This window comes from Spea bombifrons, chromosome 5, assembly GCF_027358695.1.
Source record: "Spea bombifrons isolate aSpeBom1 chromosome 5, aSpeBom1.2.pri, whole genome shotgun sequence".
In the NCBI taxonomy this organism is placed as follows: Eukaryota; Metazoa; Chordata; class Amphibia; order Anura; family Pelobatidae; genus Spea; species Spea bombifrons.
Genome location: NC_071091.1, coordinates 56,985,577 through 57,002,596, shown reverse-complemented (window position 1 = coordinate 57,002,596; position 17,020 = coordinate 56,985,577). Strand labels below are relative to the sequence as shown.

General features: G+C 40.1%; 2 protein-coding genes across 2 annotated transcripts in view; one reads left to right on the top strand and one right to left on the bottom strand.

Moving 5' to 3' along the window:
• BASP1 (brain abundant membrane attached signal protein 1) overlaps positions 1–17,020 on the top strand; it is a 267,975-nt gene that overhangs the window by 119,953 nt on the left and 131,002 nt on the right. The window lies entirely within an intron of this gene.
• MYO10 (myosin X) overlaps positions 1–17,020 on the bottom strand; it is a 114,992-nt gene that overhangs the window by 54,365 nt on the left and 43,607 nt on the right. Inside the window, exon 3 of the mRNA XM_053466323.1 lies at positions 13,159–13,317. Within this exon, the coding sequence (XP_053322298.1) occupies positions 13,159–13,317 (159 nt within the window). The remainder of the gene's footprint in view (positions 1–13,158; positions 13,318–17,020) is intronic.

Here is a 17,020-nt window from a genome sequence, read left to right as displayed (position 1 = left end):
TGCCTGTCTAAATATGCAATATCCGAGAGGTTCAAAAATCTGAAGACGTTAACCGCCGGTAAATTCCTGCCAGTAAAACAGAAAGAGATTTCCAAGACCAAACCAGAAACTGGATACACTGGAGAAAAGCCCAGATGTAGATCACACACTCACAGCTGAGAACAGTCACTTCTCTACAGAACACTGCAAAGAAGGGTTACACGCGCTCGAAAACATCCAAATAAAACACCTTTGTGTTTATTGCACTTGGTTGGAGCATAACAATCCTTTTCATGAATCTGCCGGCCATACAGATGTTATGTATAGTACGATGATGAATATGTGCCAGCTATGTCAGTGACACCAGGTAGATACAATGCTCTCACGCACACTGGGCTCTAACCACAAACATTGGGTTGCGATGTTCACCACATCCAAGTTGCCAGTCTTTGCTAAATGCAATCAAAATAAATCTTGGTGACAGCTCTCATCATTGTCAAATCCAAATCTAAATGATACTTCTGTGTTGTTTATCTGATGCATTGACTTTTTGCGTCAATTAAACATTTGCATTCAATGTTATTGTTACTGTTGTTTTATACAGTTACTAACCTTTAACAAAGACTACATTGATAAGAAATGTTTCTAATAAAAAACTGGGCAGCCACAACGGTGTGCATAATAAATAACCAAACTGTTCCATTTTATGTCTCATACGATTGTTACTCCACTTTACTAATGCCTCTACATTTATTTCGTGGTGACCACATAGTGGCCTGGGATACAGGCACAAAGCCAAGTGTTTCAGTACACCAAACCCGAACAGTCCAATGGCTTTTTAAAACTATGAAATATTTATACAGTATTTCTTGCTGTGGCCAAGTGGTTCCTACAAAAGAGCACTTACGCGTGCGCTAAGTTAATTCACAGCTTACATATACTGTCAAGATAAAATATGGTGTGCTACTCAACAAAGCGAGATATTTAATTAAGAATAAAACTACAGTTGTAGTGCACAGTGAACATTAAAGGCATTTAAATGAACATCAATAAAACCTGAACATCTCTTATGATCCCCAATCCGTACAGCTACACACAGCATTCATTCTGTGTTTTTCTCTTTTCATGTAAGAGTTAATGTAAAAATTGCATCTGTTGTGCTATTTGTGATAGTTGTAATAAAAATGGTGAGCGTTCCCTTTAAAGTTCAGTTAGACATATGTTTTGAATATAAGGCTAAAGGAGAACCAGGCCCATGTGAGCACATATTGGTCTCGCAAGCTTTACTTGCCTTAGGGAACATTAACGTGCATGAGTGGCACACATGCTGTAGGGTCACCCCAGGATCCTGTGACCTTGAAAGCGACAGCTTACTCGTATTAAATTGAATGACCGTATTATGATAGATTTCCTCGCCAGCTTTATTTACAAGAACATTGGTATTAGCCAAAATAAATCATCAGATTGCAGTCCTGTAGGGATTGTCACTGAGGCCATGTCTATTGTATGGTTTATTCTACACTGCACAGGCATGCAACATTACTATGGCTTTCACACAGTATATTCCAGGACACAACCATGTAAGCAGGAATCTCTACCAGTTTTCGTGGTACTCCCAAACCATCTGGCAATGCAAATTTTCAACACGCTTTAGTCACATTAGAAAAAAAGAACTGAATATTGCAGTACCCAAAACCCTCACATTGGTGTTACCTTTTGTAAGGAACCTAAGGATTGGAACCAGCATGGAAAGCTGTGCACCTGTCCATTTTGCCACCAGGATGCTGTCGGAATACAAGAATCCCTATCTGCCCAAGTTCTTGTCATGCTTGCCTGGTTCCTGATACACTTGTGGATGATTAAGTAATTAGTGGCCTCTCATCTCTCTAGTACCTCGTTTCGGCCTGATAGATTATTTGGTTATAGACCTGCTTCTGACATCGATCCTGTTTTGCTAGTTTGTTCCCTCATTCAGTTGTTTGATTATCTGGTATCTAGGTTGACCTGGACTTTGGTTACTCTCCTCATACGCTTCTGTACCAGGCCCTTGCTTAGCTAACCTTGATTACTCCCCAACCTGTTTTCCCAATGCCCAAGATCAGTCTACCAAGCTCCTACTACATTTTCCGCTACATGCACTGACTGTTCATGTTCTCTAGCTATAGACACCCATTTGGCAGTCTTGCCACCATGCACAAGTGTTTCCTCAGCATTATTGTGGACTGTTACATTCAGGCCCATTGTACCGGAGACTCTTGAGTGCCCCTCCAGCCTTGGGGCCAGCATCCACCCATAGGCCTCATCAGTCTGGAGATCTAAGCCTCCTGGTCAGAGCCATGGTCCTCTGCCAGGTTGACCCTGCCTATAAACTGGTTCCTATGCTTGATGACAGAGACTAAAGAGCCTTTCAGCCCAGTGCAGTGTTCAGTGCAAATAAGTGTGTCTGCCCGACCCAGAACTCACAGATTTTGGATCACACTTTTCCAATAAAACCTAGATTATACATCTAAAATAACTCTGGGGGCTTAGCAAGTACTTAAACTTTCCTAGTTATTTGAATGGTCTCTGCAAACGAGCAGTTTCCACATCAAAGTGTTATATTGTTTTATTCTCTCATCTAAATCTGCATAACAATGAGGCCACTACGAGGCCATTTACCAAATTTCGTAATTTACCAAAGAATTGTAATCTTTGATGATTTTTTGTATGGCTGTTAAAGAGAAACAGTCACATCAAATAAACCATAAGTAGCTCCAGCAGTAAAAAAAACACCTATTTCTCATACTATTCTTGGTTTTACATATTCGTTTTTCATTAGATTTAGATATTTCAGATCTGACATTAAATTTTCAGTACACATAAATCAACGAGAACAACAAAAAGGAAATAACTACAGAGTCCTAAAGGCCAATCCAAGGCTGGTAAATGTTTAATAATCTTCATATAGGGTAGAACAGATCACAGCAGAAGAAAAAAACAAGCAGCTTGAAGTGTTTCATATTGTGATCATATTGTAAATCATTCGTTATATAATAGGATTAAAATCGTTAATCATTGCCCCTCCCTTATCAGGCGGAAAAACGACTCCCCAAAACAGCAAATTTAATTAGTAAATGGTCTGCTGATATTAAAGGAGAATTCAAGTTTACAAGGTACTAACACAAGGGTTCAATGTAATGATGATCAGATTGATAGTTAATTGGGCACAGGGGAAGCAAGAGTAAACTAAAATAGACAAAATGTAAATTAGGGAGTATGATTATTGTATCCCAAATGAGAATTAAAAAAAAAATGTGTGAAAACTGTTGGTGTTGTTTTACACAAATGTTCCTCCATTCCCCAACCCCGCTCAGTAAAGACTATGTTGTAGTCCTTCAAACAAACAGGAAGTTGTACCACACTTCCTGGACATGCGTTTGTACACACAATATGCCATCAGCAACAAAGATTTCATCCATTCATTCCAGACATTCTTCTTGTTGTAGTCCTAACTGCTTCATATATAATACCAGTAGTTTAATACAACCTTGCTTTATTGCTGAACATTAATGAATCATCAGGATATTTAATGCTGACACAAATCAGAGTATCATACCAAGCTGCATCACTGCTTAACAACCTCTCTACCAAATGGCCACCGTGCTCTCTGACCTGTGAGGCAAATACAGAGGCGGAGCCACTAGTTAAAGTGAGAGGGACAGCGAGATGCAGTATCCTACATTCCAGATATAACACCTCCTTTCCAACAAAACAAAAAAACAAAAACAAAACAAACAAACAAAATAAACATATGTCCCAATAACAAAAACAATAAAAATCCATCTGAACACAGTTAATCCACAGGAACAGTGTTACTGGTGGCAGAAGGCTAGTCTTCTGAAGGAAGGTGAGGGGACGAATAACCTTCAGGATTTTTCCGTGTCCTATGGAAGGACCGACTGAAGTCGCGTATTCGTTCTTGAAGTTGTAAGCGGTCAGGAGGGTGGCGGTGGCGCTGGGGACGGCCCCCAGCCGCCAGGGTGTCAGAGGTGGCAGGACAGGACGAAGGGGTATGTGGTGGGTTCAAGCTGGGAACCTCAGAACCATGAGGAACCTCAGAACCCGAATCGCAGACCGCCCCAGAAGGTGAATTCAAGCTTTCAGAGTCAACCCAAACGCCGTTCCAGATGTCCTCCGTCTCACTGGATTTGAAATCGGAAAGTTTGGGGGGAACGGGACCTTAATTGGTCTACATGTCGTCTGGTAACAGAACCATCTTCCAGACGGACTGTGTACATCTTGGGTCCCAAAGATTCCACAATAGTGGCAGGAAGCCACCGAGTGTTGGAAGATCCATAAGATCGTGTCCAGACCGCTTGGCGGACTTCAAAAATGGGTGACTCTTTGGACGTGACCATTTTCTCCTGGGAGTGCAATACATGGTCATGAACAGTCTTAGGATGAAGCATGTCAAAAGCAGTCCATGGCCGTCGGCCTAAAAGCAACTCAGCTGGTGTTGTACCAGTAGTAGCATGTGGTGTTGTTCTGTAAGCGAAAAGAAAAGAGTCCAACTTCTGAGGAGATAGGGACCTTTGGTTAGTTGAAGCCACTGTGGCCTTGAAGTAATTCTTAAAAGTCTGTACAAACCGTTCCGCTTGGCCATTGGTCGCTGGGTGGTAAGGCGCGGTTAACTTGTGCTTGATGTTATGAACAGTAACAAAACTCTTAAATTCATGGCTTGTGAATTGGGCCCCATTATCTGTGACAATCTCTCTAGGGTATCCAAATGTGGCAAAGAGATGCAATAATATGACAATCGTAGCTTTTGTAGTTGGCTGGTTTATCGGAAACATCTCGGGCCATTTCGAGTGGGCGTCAATTATAACCAAGAAGGTTTGCCCCTTTATTGGACCTGCAAAATCCAAATGAAGGCGAAACCAAGGAACCGTGAGCCAAGTCCAGGGCTGAATACATCCTCGTGGTGGGTCTCTGGCAGTTTGTGCACATCCTATACAAGCATTGACATAGGCTGTGATATCGGCATCTATGCAAGGCCACCACACATAGCCTCGTGCTTTCTGTTTCATCCGTGTGGTACCAGGATGACCAGCATGTAGCAAGTCCAAGATATGTCTCTGCAGGGTTTTTGGAATGATCACTCGTTCTCCCCATAAGACACAATTGTCATTCACAGTCAATTCCATCCGCCTTCGGTAGTAAGGTTCATAATCCTCTGTTATAGTCACTGGCCAGCCTGTTTGTGCAAAGGAAAGCACTGTTTTCAGAACAGTATCCTTCATCGTATGGGCTGCTATCTCTCCAGAAGTCAGGAGGTGTGTGGTGGTGTACCCACAAACCTTGACAGATGGAGAAGAGTTTGGAAGCATTTCCGTCAGCCGGGACATTGCATCCGCATTGGCATTTGCATCATGGCTTCGATACTGTATACGGTAGTTATATGCGCCCAAGAACAGGGCATAGCGTTGCAGACTGGCTGCCGTTGTCTGGGGGATTCCTTTGTCGGGGCTAAAGATTTGAAGTAGAGGTTTATGATCCGTTAATATGGTGAACTCTCTGCCATAGAGGTAAAGGTGAAACTTTCGAATTGCCCATATCAACGCAAGTGCTTCTTTATCAATTTGGGCCTAGTTGCTTTCTGTCTTTGTCAAGGATCTCGAGGCAAATGCCACTGGTTTCTCAGAACCATCAGGTAGGAGGTGGGAAAGTACCGCACCCAGACCATAAGGTGAGGCGTCACAAGCCAAAATGAGAGGCTTGTGGAGGTCGTAGTGTGCAAGCATACGTGAGGCCAATAGTTTACGTTTGGAGAACTCAAAAGCCTGTTGACATTCTGCTGACCACTCCCATCTCGATTGTTTCTCTAGAAGCTTATGCAGTGGGAACAAGGTATGAGCCAGGTCTGGAAAAACTTATTATAGTAGTTGAGTAGGCCAAGGTATGATCTTAGTTGTTGGACATTTGATGGGGCTGGCGCTTTGACTAGAGCGTGGACCTTGGCTTCAGTGGTATGTATACCCTCAGCATCTACTAGGTGGCCACAAAACTCCAATTTGGGCACCATAAATTTGCATTTTGCTAAGTTCACCTTAAGACCATGATCCTGAAGTCTTTGTAAAACACGCTCTACATTCTGTTTATGTTCTTGGTCCGTACGACCAGTGATGAGCATGTCATCTAAGAGACACTGTGTGAAAGGAATATCTGCTAGGATTGTATCCATCTTCCTCTGCCAGATGGCTGGTGCAGGTGCTATGCCAAACACCATACGGTTGTATTCGTACAAGCCCTTGTGCGTGTTAATGGTGAGGTATTTCCTGGAAGAGGGGTGGACCTCAAACTGTAGGTAGGCTTGTCGGAGATCAATCTTAGTGAACTTCTGTCCCCCAGCAAGTGAGGCAAAGATGTCATCTACTCTGGGTAGAGGATACTGGTCTACGTCCAGTTGAGAATTCAATACCATGCGAAAATCCCCGCAGATGCGTAAGTCCCCATTTGATTTCTTTACTGGCACAATAGGCGATGCCCATTCACTGTGTTCTACTTTGGAAATGACGCCCTGTTCTTCTAGCCGGATGAGTTCAGCTTTCACTCCTGCTCGAAGGGCAAATGGTACTGTCCGGGCCTTGAAGAATCTAGGATGGGCATCTGGTTTCAGCTTGAGCTTCACACAGTCATTTTTTATTTTTCCCAACTGGTCTTTGAAAATCTCAGGAAAATGCTTTTTCAAGGATTCCACCCATCCATCATTCTGTGTTGATGGGACTGTAAGGGTGTTGCAAGGGTTCTTGATGATGTCTGGCATTCCCAGATGAGCAATCCAGTCTCTACCAAAGAGAGGTGGTCCTCCATGTTTCAGAATATATAATGATAGTCTCTTTGTCTGACCCTTGTATGATACCTGTACCTTTGCACAACCAAGTGGGTGGAGTACTTGCACGGAATATGTCTGCAGCTTGATTGGGGTTGGGTGGATAGTTGCCTGAATATGTAGTTGTCTCCAGTGTCTTTGTGTGATGACTGAAACCGCAGCTCCTGTATCAACATCCATTTTTAGTGCCTTTCCTTCAATGGTTACTTCTACTGTCATTGCAGGGTTTAACGAGTGTAGTCGATGTATAGTTAATCTGTGTAATGGTTCATCGTTGTCTGATTCAGATGAAGAGATAGGTTTCTCAACTCTGTACGTGTTCTTCTTGATGTACCGCGGTTGTTTTTCCCTTATGTTCCTGCTACGGCAGACGCGTCTGAGGTGGCCCATTTTTCCGCAATGGTGACAAGGTTGGTCCTTAAATCGACAGGTTTTGGAGTCATGGTCTGTATTGCCACACCGGTAGCAAGCTGATTTGGTTTGGGGTGGAGATCTGTATTTCCAGTTGGATGTAGCAGAAGTGACTGCTGCTCTGAAAACCTCCTCTTTCACTCCTTCTTTGTGAACCTGATGGTTTAATGCCTCAGTATCCCTGACAGCCATTTCCATGACTGATGCAATCTCAATCGCCCGTGTAAGGGTGAGTCCTTGTTCAGTCAGAAGTTTCTTTTGAATGGTTTCACTATTCAGTCCCAGGACAAACTTGTCCCTAAGAGCTATGGGTAGGTACTCCCCAAATGAACAGGTGGAGGCCAGTTTGCGAATGGCTACCACATAGGCCTTAATATCTTCCCCGGATTGCTGCTGCCGCTGATAAAAGCGAAATCTTTCTGCAATTTCCAGAGGTTTTGGCTGGAAATGATCCCCTAGTAGTTTTAGTAATTCCACTAATGTTTTGCTTGCTGGTTTTTCAGGAAACAGAAGGTCTCTTACAGTGTCATATGTTTTAACTCCCACCAATGTCAGGAATACAGCTACCTGCCTTTCAGGTGGTATGGTGTTTGCACTGAAGTAATGTTCTAATCTTTCAGTCCAGGAACTCCAGGAGGTCTGCTCTCCATCAAACTCACATAATGTGCCTATCAGTGCCATTATCTTGCTGGGCTGTTTGTGGATGGCAGTGAGTAAAGATTACAATACCTCTTGTTATTTTCTAGTTCAGGCTGAGTAGGGCCTTTGTAAATCCCATCCTCGTCGCCACTGTTGTAGTCCTAACTGCTTCATATATAATACCAGTAGTTTAATACAACCTTGCTTTATTGCTGAACATTAATGAATCATCAGGATATTTAATGCTGACACAAATCAGAGTATCATACCAAGCTGCATCACTGCTTAACAACCTCTCTACCAAATGGCCACCGTGCTCTCTGACCTGTGAGGCAAATACAGAGGCGGAGCCACTAGTTAAAGTGAGAGGGACAGCGAGATGCAGTATCCTACATTCCAGATATAACACTTCTGAGCCAATAGAGGATTGTGGGAATTGTAGTCAGAGTGTGGCTGGTTGCCTGCCCTGGTGTACATCTTATGTAACAATTAAACATTGACACCGGCCAGCTCACCATCTTACAACCCCGCTGTGTTGGAAAGTAGGCTAATTGTTGGATGCAGCTGGGTCGCTTTTATTGCCATTGCGCGGTTACAGTACTTGCTAACATTCTAGACATAATTAGGCATGTGTTTAAATATGAAAATTCTTATATTCACGGGCAATTTAATGTTAAGCACTTTAGAAATCATTCACGCATAAACAACTTGGGTTGTCACGCTATCTTAAAACATCTTTTATCTATATGTAGCTCCTTGAATGGTATATCTTTAATATACTACTGCATTTAAAAAATCTTTAATTCGTCTTATTGATGACACGATATTCAATATATATCATTTATTTTATGTTTAAAAGATAATAAAATGTCTGATATTATTAGAAGGATATCAGTTTTTAACTTCCATACATTTAGAAGTTACCTGCTGTGATATGTATGGCCCCACTAATACTATAAGAGAAGTGGAGCACTGAATGCCAGATTTACGGCAAATACCTAATTTATATTTCTGTTTATTTCTGTGATTTTTTCTGGGCAGGCGTGCCATAATTAATCACATTTTATAACCAAAATACAGAGTAGAGAAAAATATATATAGCACCTAATGTAAAGGGTGTAAACAAAGATTTCATAATCCAAATTAATTCATGTTGGAAAGGAAGAAATGGATGTTTTTTCTCATTCTTAAATTAGCATCTGTATCATTGCAATTACTCTGGCAGTTCTTGCTGTTTTTGTTTATAAGGTGAAACCTTTGCTGCAATTTGACTTCCTGGTTCATGGAGTGCTGGAGGTCCTTTGCGTTATTTATTTATTTTTTTAAATGACCTGGCTGTAGTTTAAACAGCCTTTTTTTGCGATCGCCTTTGAAGAATAACATTTTATATATAAAATCTTCAAAGATGGAAATGTGGTCTTATCACCATAGCAACCGCTGCAATGGCTGAATGGCAGAAACAAGTCTATCACTTGCTAAGGTAATAGGACAACTTTTAATACTTTGCACCACAATTATGTTTATTCCCTCCTGTGGCTAATACTTGTTCACCTAGTTAGAGATCTTCATGGGCCATAACCCGGCACCAGATTAGTTCACAGCAGACAGCAATTGGCGAGCAGAGATATTAGCATTCCAGTACTACAACCAGCGGGGCAACTACCCGGTCAAAAGGACAATGCCAGAAAATTCCGACTCTCCTGGGAAAACCAGGACTATGTAGAGATGAGGAGAAGATATGGCCGAAAGAAGGAAAAGACCCTCTCTTTCCAAGGATAATTGACAATCGGCCAAAATATATGAGAATATCTGCCACATCTTACACTTAAAGGAACTATTTATTATTTAAAATCTTTGGCATTCCTTTGCATGCCGATTCTAAATTAAGTAGCTTTTGTACTCTTTCTGCAATTCATCTCATTCTTCAGTTTACATATGATACTCCTCACAGCTGTAGGCAGGCTTTTAGTACAATTGAAAAGATTCTTGCTCCGAAGACAGAGCCAGTGGATTAAGACGGGCTTTTACTGCATATAGGGACTGAGGTTTCCTGTTCGTAATGATTTGCATTCCAAACATATTCTATATCGTGTGGGAAGATGGTATCAATTGCACAGTTTCATACAATGCTTGGGGGGAGAGAGTGTTGAATCTCATCACTTCCATTCAATCCCAAAATGAAAAATGATATTACTACTGACTATAATCTTATTACACTAAAGCATAGCATAAACTGCAAAAAAAAACATACTGTATAATCCTTAAAAAATATAATATTAATATATATCATGCAACAATACATTTGCAAATGTAGACACATTATTAATGTTAAATTAAAATCATTTGTACCGTCTTCCTATCCTGGGAAATCCTAACACCTACTACTATAGCTCGCTTGCTCCCTCATTCACTCGCTCTCTCTCTCTCTCACAGCTAATCAGAATAAAACAGAATAAAAAGGATTTTACATTTTAAAAGGCTAAACGTTTACAGAGCTAACATGCATGCATGCAAACAGTTAACTCTGCAAAGGAGAACAAGTCCATGTAGGTCATTAGCATTAAATTATATATGGATTTGCTTCTATGGGGTTGTCCTAGAGATGGAATTGTTTGCTAGCAAATAAGTGTCCAGTGACTTTTGCTTCTTAGCAAGTGACAGCTAATCAACAAATACAGTAAAAAAAATGAACAAACTATTGCCTGCGGCAAAAGGTCAGGGCAAAAAAAAAATGCAACCTTCAAAAATAAATAGTCCCTACTCGCTAGAAATCAGCATATTCACAAGCTAATGGGAATTCATTGCATTCCCTATTCCCTATTATAAATGAACAGCCAGTAAACGGCAAATATTAAAAGCATGAGCCACGGAAAAATAAAAGAAGAGAAAATGGATTTCATTTTGAATTGCAGAAATGGTATTGGATTACAATTACTGTGTCAAATGTTACAGTTTCAATTAAATGCGGTATTAGAAAGATAACCCTTAGCACTGTTGAATGTCCAAACCCTTACCAGTAATAGTTCTTCCGTCATCCTAGATTTTGTCTCGTTAATAATTTTGCTGCCAATACTTATTTGTCATGTGACATAAAAGCAGGCAACGATAGGTTGTTGCTATAGAAACAGAAAACCAGATTCTTAAATACCTGTATTGTTATTATGTAATTAAACCTTTAAAGGAAAGAATAAAATACCAGATCTGCTACAGTTTATTTGCTTAAAGTACTACAGAGTGCAATTAATGTTTTGTCCAAGTGAAATAGTGCCTGGAAGTAGAGGTTTTGTGCTTGCTATATTTCACTGTATATAGCTAGAAGGAGAAGTCAGGCCTTTCAGAGTTTTTCTTGTGTTACTGGGCCACCATATTTTCGAATGTGAAAGAATTGGTTAGGTACTGTTCCTTCCTTCCACACTGGCTACCAGCAAGTGGAATTTTTGGTTTCCTTGTGGGAAAGCTGGAGTATGATCTCCATTTTCTGACTGCCATAATTCCTATTATGTTGCTCCTTTGCAACACTTCAAGATAGTTTTCAGTGACACCTCTAGGATATGTTGTCAAGTCTTGAAGCTCTTATATCATCAGGAATAGAGAACCAGGCTATGCTTTATACAACACACCTCATATTCTTACTCCACTATTTCAATATTAACCAGATTTATAGGCCATGTTGCTTTTCTGGGTTTCTATGGGCATTTAAATAAATGCCATTGTGTATAGTGCAGGATTTACAAGCGGATGGATGTTGTACACTGACCTGTGGCAAAAAAATATTTGTGGCCATATTCCTAATTTTGTTTTTTGGCTTGTGTTATACCGGGAGCTGACTTTTACTAATATTGATCAAAAATGCAGTACACACTGGACATTGACAATAACATAACTCCTCATCATATGACCTTCTGGTGGGAACTAAACTCACAGTCTGGGAAGCATCCTGTCTAACTTCACTATTTAACTCAATTTGCTCAATGCATAAGGAGGATTATGGCTGCTGCATCCCAGACCATTGTTCTTGCATTAGGTATTCCGCTGAAACTTCTAAGGAGTAGAAGCAATATATAATCAAAAGAGTATGAACAGTACCGAACCAAGAAGTAGCAACAACATATCATATCTTCACCTCCTTGAGGACAATCTTGATGTCTGGACATCAGTTTGTCAAATGATCCTCTGTAATGGTTACTGGATTTGACAGCTGGGCATTCCAGATTTATGTACCTCACACAGAGGATTGACAGGTATTTACAACCAGAAATCCATAACGGATGCCAGAACTGATATATATACTACTCTATTCCTTACTTGATTGCAGGACAAAGGAAAGATTAAACTTCTGAAATAAATATAATCCAAATACTGTCTTCACTGGTATCTTTTACAACTTGGCCAACAACACAACAGATGGAAAATACATAAAATTATTTAGTGGTGACAGGACTATATTCATACTAACATTTGCTAAATCTACATGTGAAATTAAAGTAAAAAAACTAAATACTAGTAAAGAAAGGGAATACCATTTTAAATTCATGATATAATCTGGTCTTGAAACAAAAATATCTTGTTTTCAGAACATGGTTAGGTCTTATAAAAGTAGTACAGTAATGCATAATGGGTTTACTAGGAAAACGGTAAATAAGAACCATTTGGCCCATTTGGTCTGCTCTTTTTCCTGATACAAAGTCTCACACTATAATCATTTGTTGGTCTCATTTTTGGTTTAGTATAGCGTTATGCTTATCACATGCATGTTTAATTCTCTCTACCATCACCGTCTCAGTAAAGCACAACTTGCTAACATTCCATGTTAGCGTCTGACTCTCTACTTTTAGATTATGGCCTTCGGTTCTATCGTCTCTCCTTGATATAACCCTGCCATCTCTACTTTGTCAAATCCCTTCATGTATTTCAGTGTTTCTATGACATCTCCTCTCTGTCTTCTTTCCTCCAAGCTATATATATTAAGATTATTTAGTCTTTCCTGATAATTTTTATCACGCAAACAATTCACTATTCATCTTTATGGAGATGAGTCTCCAGAACTGTGCACAGTACTCTAGAAGAAGTCTGACCAGAGATCTGTAAAGTGGCGTTCATCACTTCCATTATACATTAATTTTTTTTTTTTATGTGTTCACAGTATTTTGTTTAGATTTTAACCACCTAATCAATTTCCATCCAACTAGTAATAAATACTGTATCTATCCCTATAAATACATACATGTCATCACAATAGAAAGAGACAGCACGAAACTTACATATATTTTGTTGTGCTGATACCTCTGGAAGAGGTTAAACATTATTGACCCTTCATGGAGATCACTCAGTGCCGCCATGTCTTCCACTCCATCGACACTGGTTGGGTGCATAGTGGTCACCTTCTGTCGCGTAATTGTGCTTTGTTTATAGGTGAATACCTGAATAAAACAGCATAAAGCAAAGCATGTAATACTCGTTTCATCAACCCATTTTATTATCACAGATTATACAATGTAGTACATTTGTTTATTATAATGTTGGAAGATATACATTAATTTACCATTCATTTTCTCTAAAGTACAGTGAGTATTAAAAGCTTGTTCATTGAAGATAGCATATGGATCACTAAAGTAAGAGTACAACATACATAAAATAATCAGCCTCTAAGAAAAAGAGGATATAAATAAAAGCTGATAGAAATACTTAAAACACTAAATGTGGCTAATACTTCATTAAACCACTAACTGCTAAAATTGCACTCCTGGTACTAAAAAAGGTTAAAAGGTATTGCCATGATTGTTTTTCTATATTTAGTGAGGATAACATACACGCTAAGCTTGCTCTAACTCTCCATCCTTTGCCCTATGGGGGGGAGAGAGGTCTGTGGTTCATATTACACTAAGGAATGTGATGTCCTGCAGAGAAAGAACTAAGAATTCAGAGGTGGTTTTTTTTCCAGAAGGTCAACCAATATATTTAGGCCACATTAATAGACAAATGCATGAAATATTTTTTTCTCTTTTATAATTACAAACAAAAGTCTCCACTCCAAGGCTCTCTCAACCTATACATTTAGGCCACCATAAGCAATTTATACTTCCAAGCATTCTGCATTCTTCTTCTGTACCCCAAGATTATTAAAAGGCGTCGCTTAATTATCCACTAATTTGTGGGACAGAAAACAGTGGCTTTATTTTCAGTAAAGCTACGTTTTTTCATAACTAGTGAGATTTCATGATGGACCCTTCTAACTTCATTTAACACTGAGCTGCAGTGTTCAGCTGAACTCAGAAACCCATTCCCATAACTAACACTGGTGGGGAGATTATACCAAAGTCAGTAAGAACCTAGATCCCCACTAAAGATAATGCTTTATCAGCTCATCAGATCTATGAATTTCGATAACCCGGATCAATGAGCTTCACGAAAAACACAGGAATCTGAATCACGCAGGCTTTTTATTTCAGTGATTTTTATTTCACGTGTATGTTTTCTCATTTGTTGTTGTTGATCACATCAGTTACACTAAATCTTTGTTGCTCTCATAAATGAGTAAAAACGACACCTAAAAAATGAACAAACACTTCAGGCCTTAGCATTTTAAAAATGTAAACTGCTCTGTGTAAATTCTGGATCATAAACCTGCAGTATGCTCTCTCCAGACATAAACGTGACCTTCGACATACATTCCACAATTATGTGTCCCATGTGCTCCAATGCTACCTAGCAAAACTCCTTATAAGTCTGTACATAAAACCCCTTCAGCTTAGACTTTTTCATTGACAAAAAACAGACCCTCATGTTAAAGATGGCCTTGGGTTTAATAACATTAGGCCCCTGTAAGGGGGGGAGACAGTCACACTTTGTCATGCAAATCCATTCAAGGTCAAAAAGCATCACCTAGGAGGGCACATGTTTTTTGAGAATGTACAATAAAATCTAGAGGAAAAAATGTTTTTACTGCATTGTAAAAATACATTTAAACTGTTACACATTTATCGTACAGCAAACGTTGTTGCCTTCTGTCTTTACTGCACCACATATTTTTACACTGCCCACTTAATAGAAATGCGGTGTTCATTGAGCTGACCAACCAGCAACCAATGCACTGTGTTTTCTGGTGAATGAAACATAGCAACATATAGTGTCCCACTGCTCACTAATGCAATGAACAGTCCTCTCTGAAATGAAGAAAATCTCTTTTGACAGGGTTGCCTAATCAGAACATGTCAGCTGGATTAAAGCTTCTGTGTTGAAGACATCTATCATGATCAATACTCTTCCAGCTCCATCTGCGACCTGCAGACAGGGTGATGCGCCAGGAGAATACATTCCTCTCACCCCATCATTCTCAGACAATTCCAACAGGTTGCACATGGTTTCCATGAACAGACTGATAGGTCGCTGACTGAAGGTGGCATATTGACAGCAGATGTCTAGCCAATAGTATGTACAACAGGTCAAGGGTCTATCAAGATGCAAAACTAGGTTCAGCAGGAATGTTTATGTAAGGAACAGCAAAGCGTATCTGACTATATTTAAAAAATCTATTTTTCAACTAAATCTTATTGTTATAACCCATCCAATGTGGTAAAAGATCAGAATCAGCCCACTGTCATGTTAAAGCCCAGGGTTAAGCATCTAGAAATAAAGATCAGTCGAATGAGTGTCACCATATTAATTTTAATGGAACCATTACATAAACATGTTGGGATATTAAAAATGAAAGTTGAACACTGAAGATTCTGTGCTTGGGGTGTACAGGATTAGTAGGTTGCGTAATGATCAGTGCTCTTACTGGGTGTAATGGTCCAAATACAGCCCCCATATTGGCAAATTTGCAATCACAGGTTCTAGAAACTGTAAATATTTACAATACATAAACAAAACGATCCAAAACTGTTCCTCTTCCCTTACTCCTAGGTATGCCAGTAAAGGACAGGGCAGTGGGCTGTATGGTAAAGCTTAAGGCAGAAAGTGATCTTGGAAATAGTACAGGGTTACCTCAGAGGGCAAATACCGTATTTGCTCGATTATAAGACGAGGTTTTTTCCAGAGCAAATGCTCTGAAAAATACCCCTCGTCTTATAATCGGGGTCGTCTTCTCAGACCCCCCAAAAAATGTCTGCTGGGGCCATGCTGCTTACCGGTCGCGAGCAGCGTCTCTTCTGTTAGAAGCAGGAGGACAGGAAGCTTGCAGCGTCCTCACAGAGCTCTATCTCCCCCTCCCTCCTCTGGGGGCGGGGCCAGAGAAGTTGCTCTACAGCCGGTCCCCTGCAGAAGTCTTCGAGTGAGAGATCTGCAGTTCAGGTAAGGGGGTGGGGGAGGGTTTTTGGGTAAGTATGTGTGATTAATGTGTGTTTTATGTGTGAAGTATGTGTGATTAATGGAATGAATGAGTATTTAAATGTGTTTGTGTGTGATAGCATGGATGTGTAAGGGGGGTGGGGGTTGTAGCATGGCATAGGGAGGCTGTAATCCCACTACTATCATCCCCAGGTTCCAGCATGTACTGGCTGCCTTGGCTTGATAGGAGTGTGATTGCTGTTAGCAGTTTGATATAGATTATATATATATATATATATATATATATATATATATATATCAAACTGCTAACAGCAATCACACTCCTATCAAGCCAAGGCAGCCAGTACATGCTGGGTTAAAAGGCATATCATGGGGCTGAGTGGCATATAGGGGGTTAAAATGCATTTCTGGACCTCCAGAAATGCATTTTAACCCCCTATATGCCACTCAGCCCCATGATATGCCTATATACCTCCAGAAATGCATTTTAACCCCCTATATGCCACTCAGCCCCATGATATGCCTTTTAACCCCCTATATGCCAGAGTGGCATATAGGGGTATAAGGCATATCATGGGGCAGAGTGGCAAATAGGGGGGTATAAAGCATTTCTGGGGGCAGAGTGGCATAACTGGGGGGAGGCAGGTTGGCAAATAAAAGGAAATTTAAAAAATATATTTTTCTCAATCATAGCTTTTATTAAACATGAAAAAATAATTCACATGAATTAATATTTACTGGTAAAACTTTTTTCCTATAGGGTCGTCTTATATTCAGGCTTTTTGTTTTTTTCCTAAATTAATATTTTGATTTTGGGGGGTCGTCTTATAATCG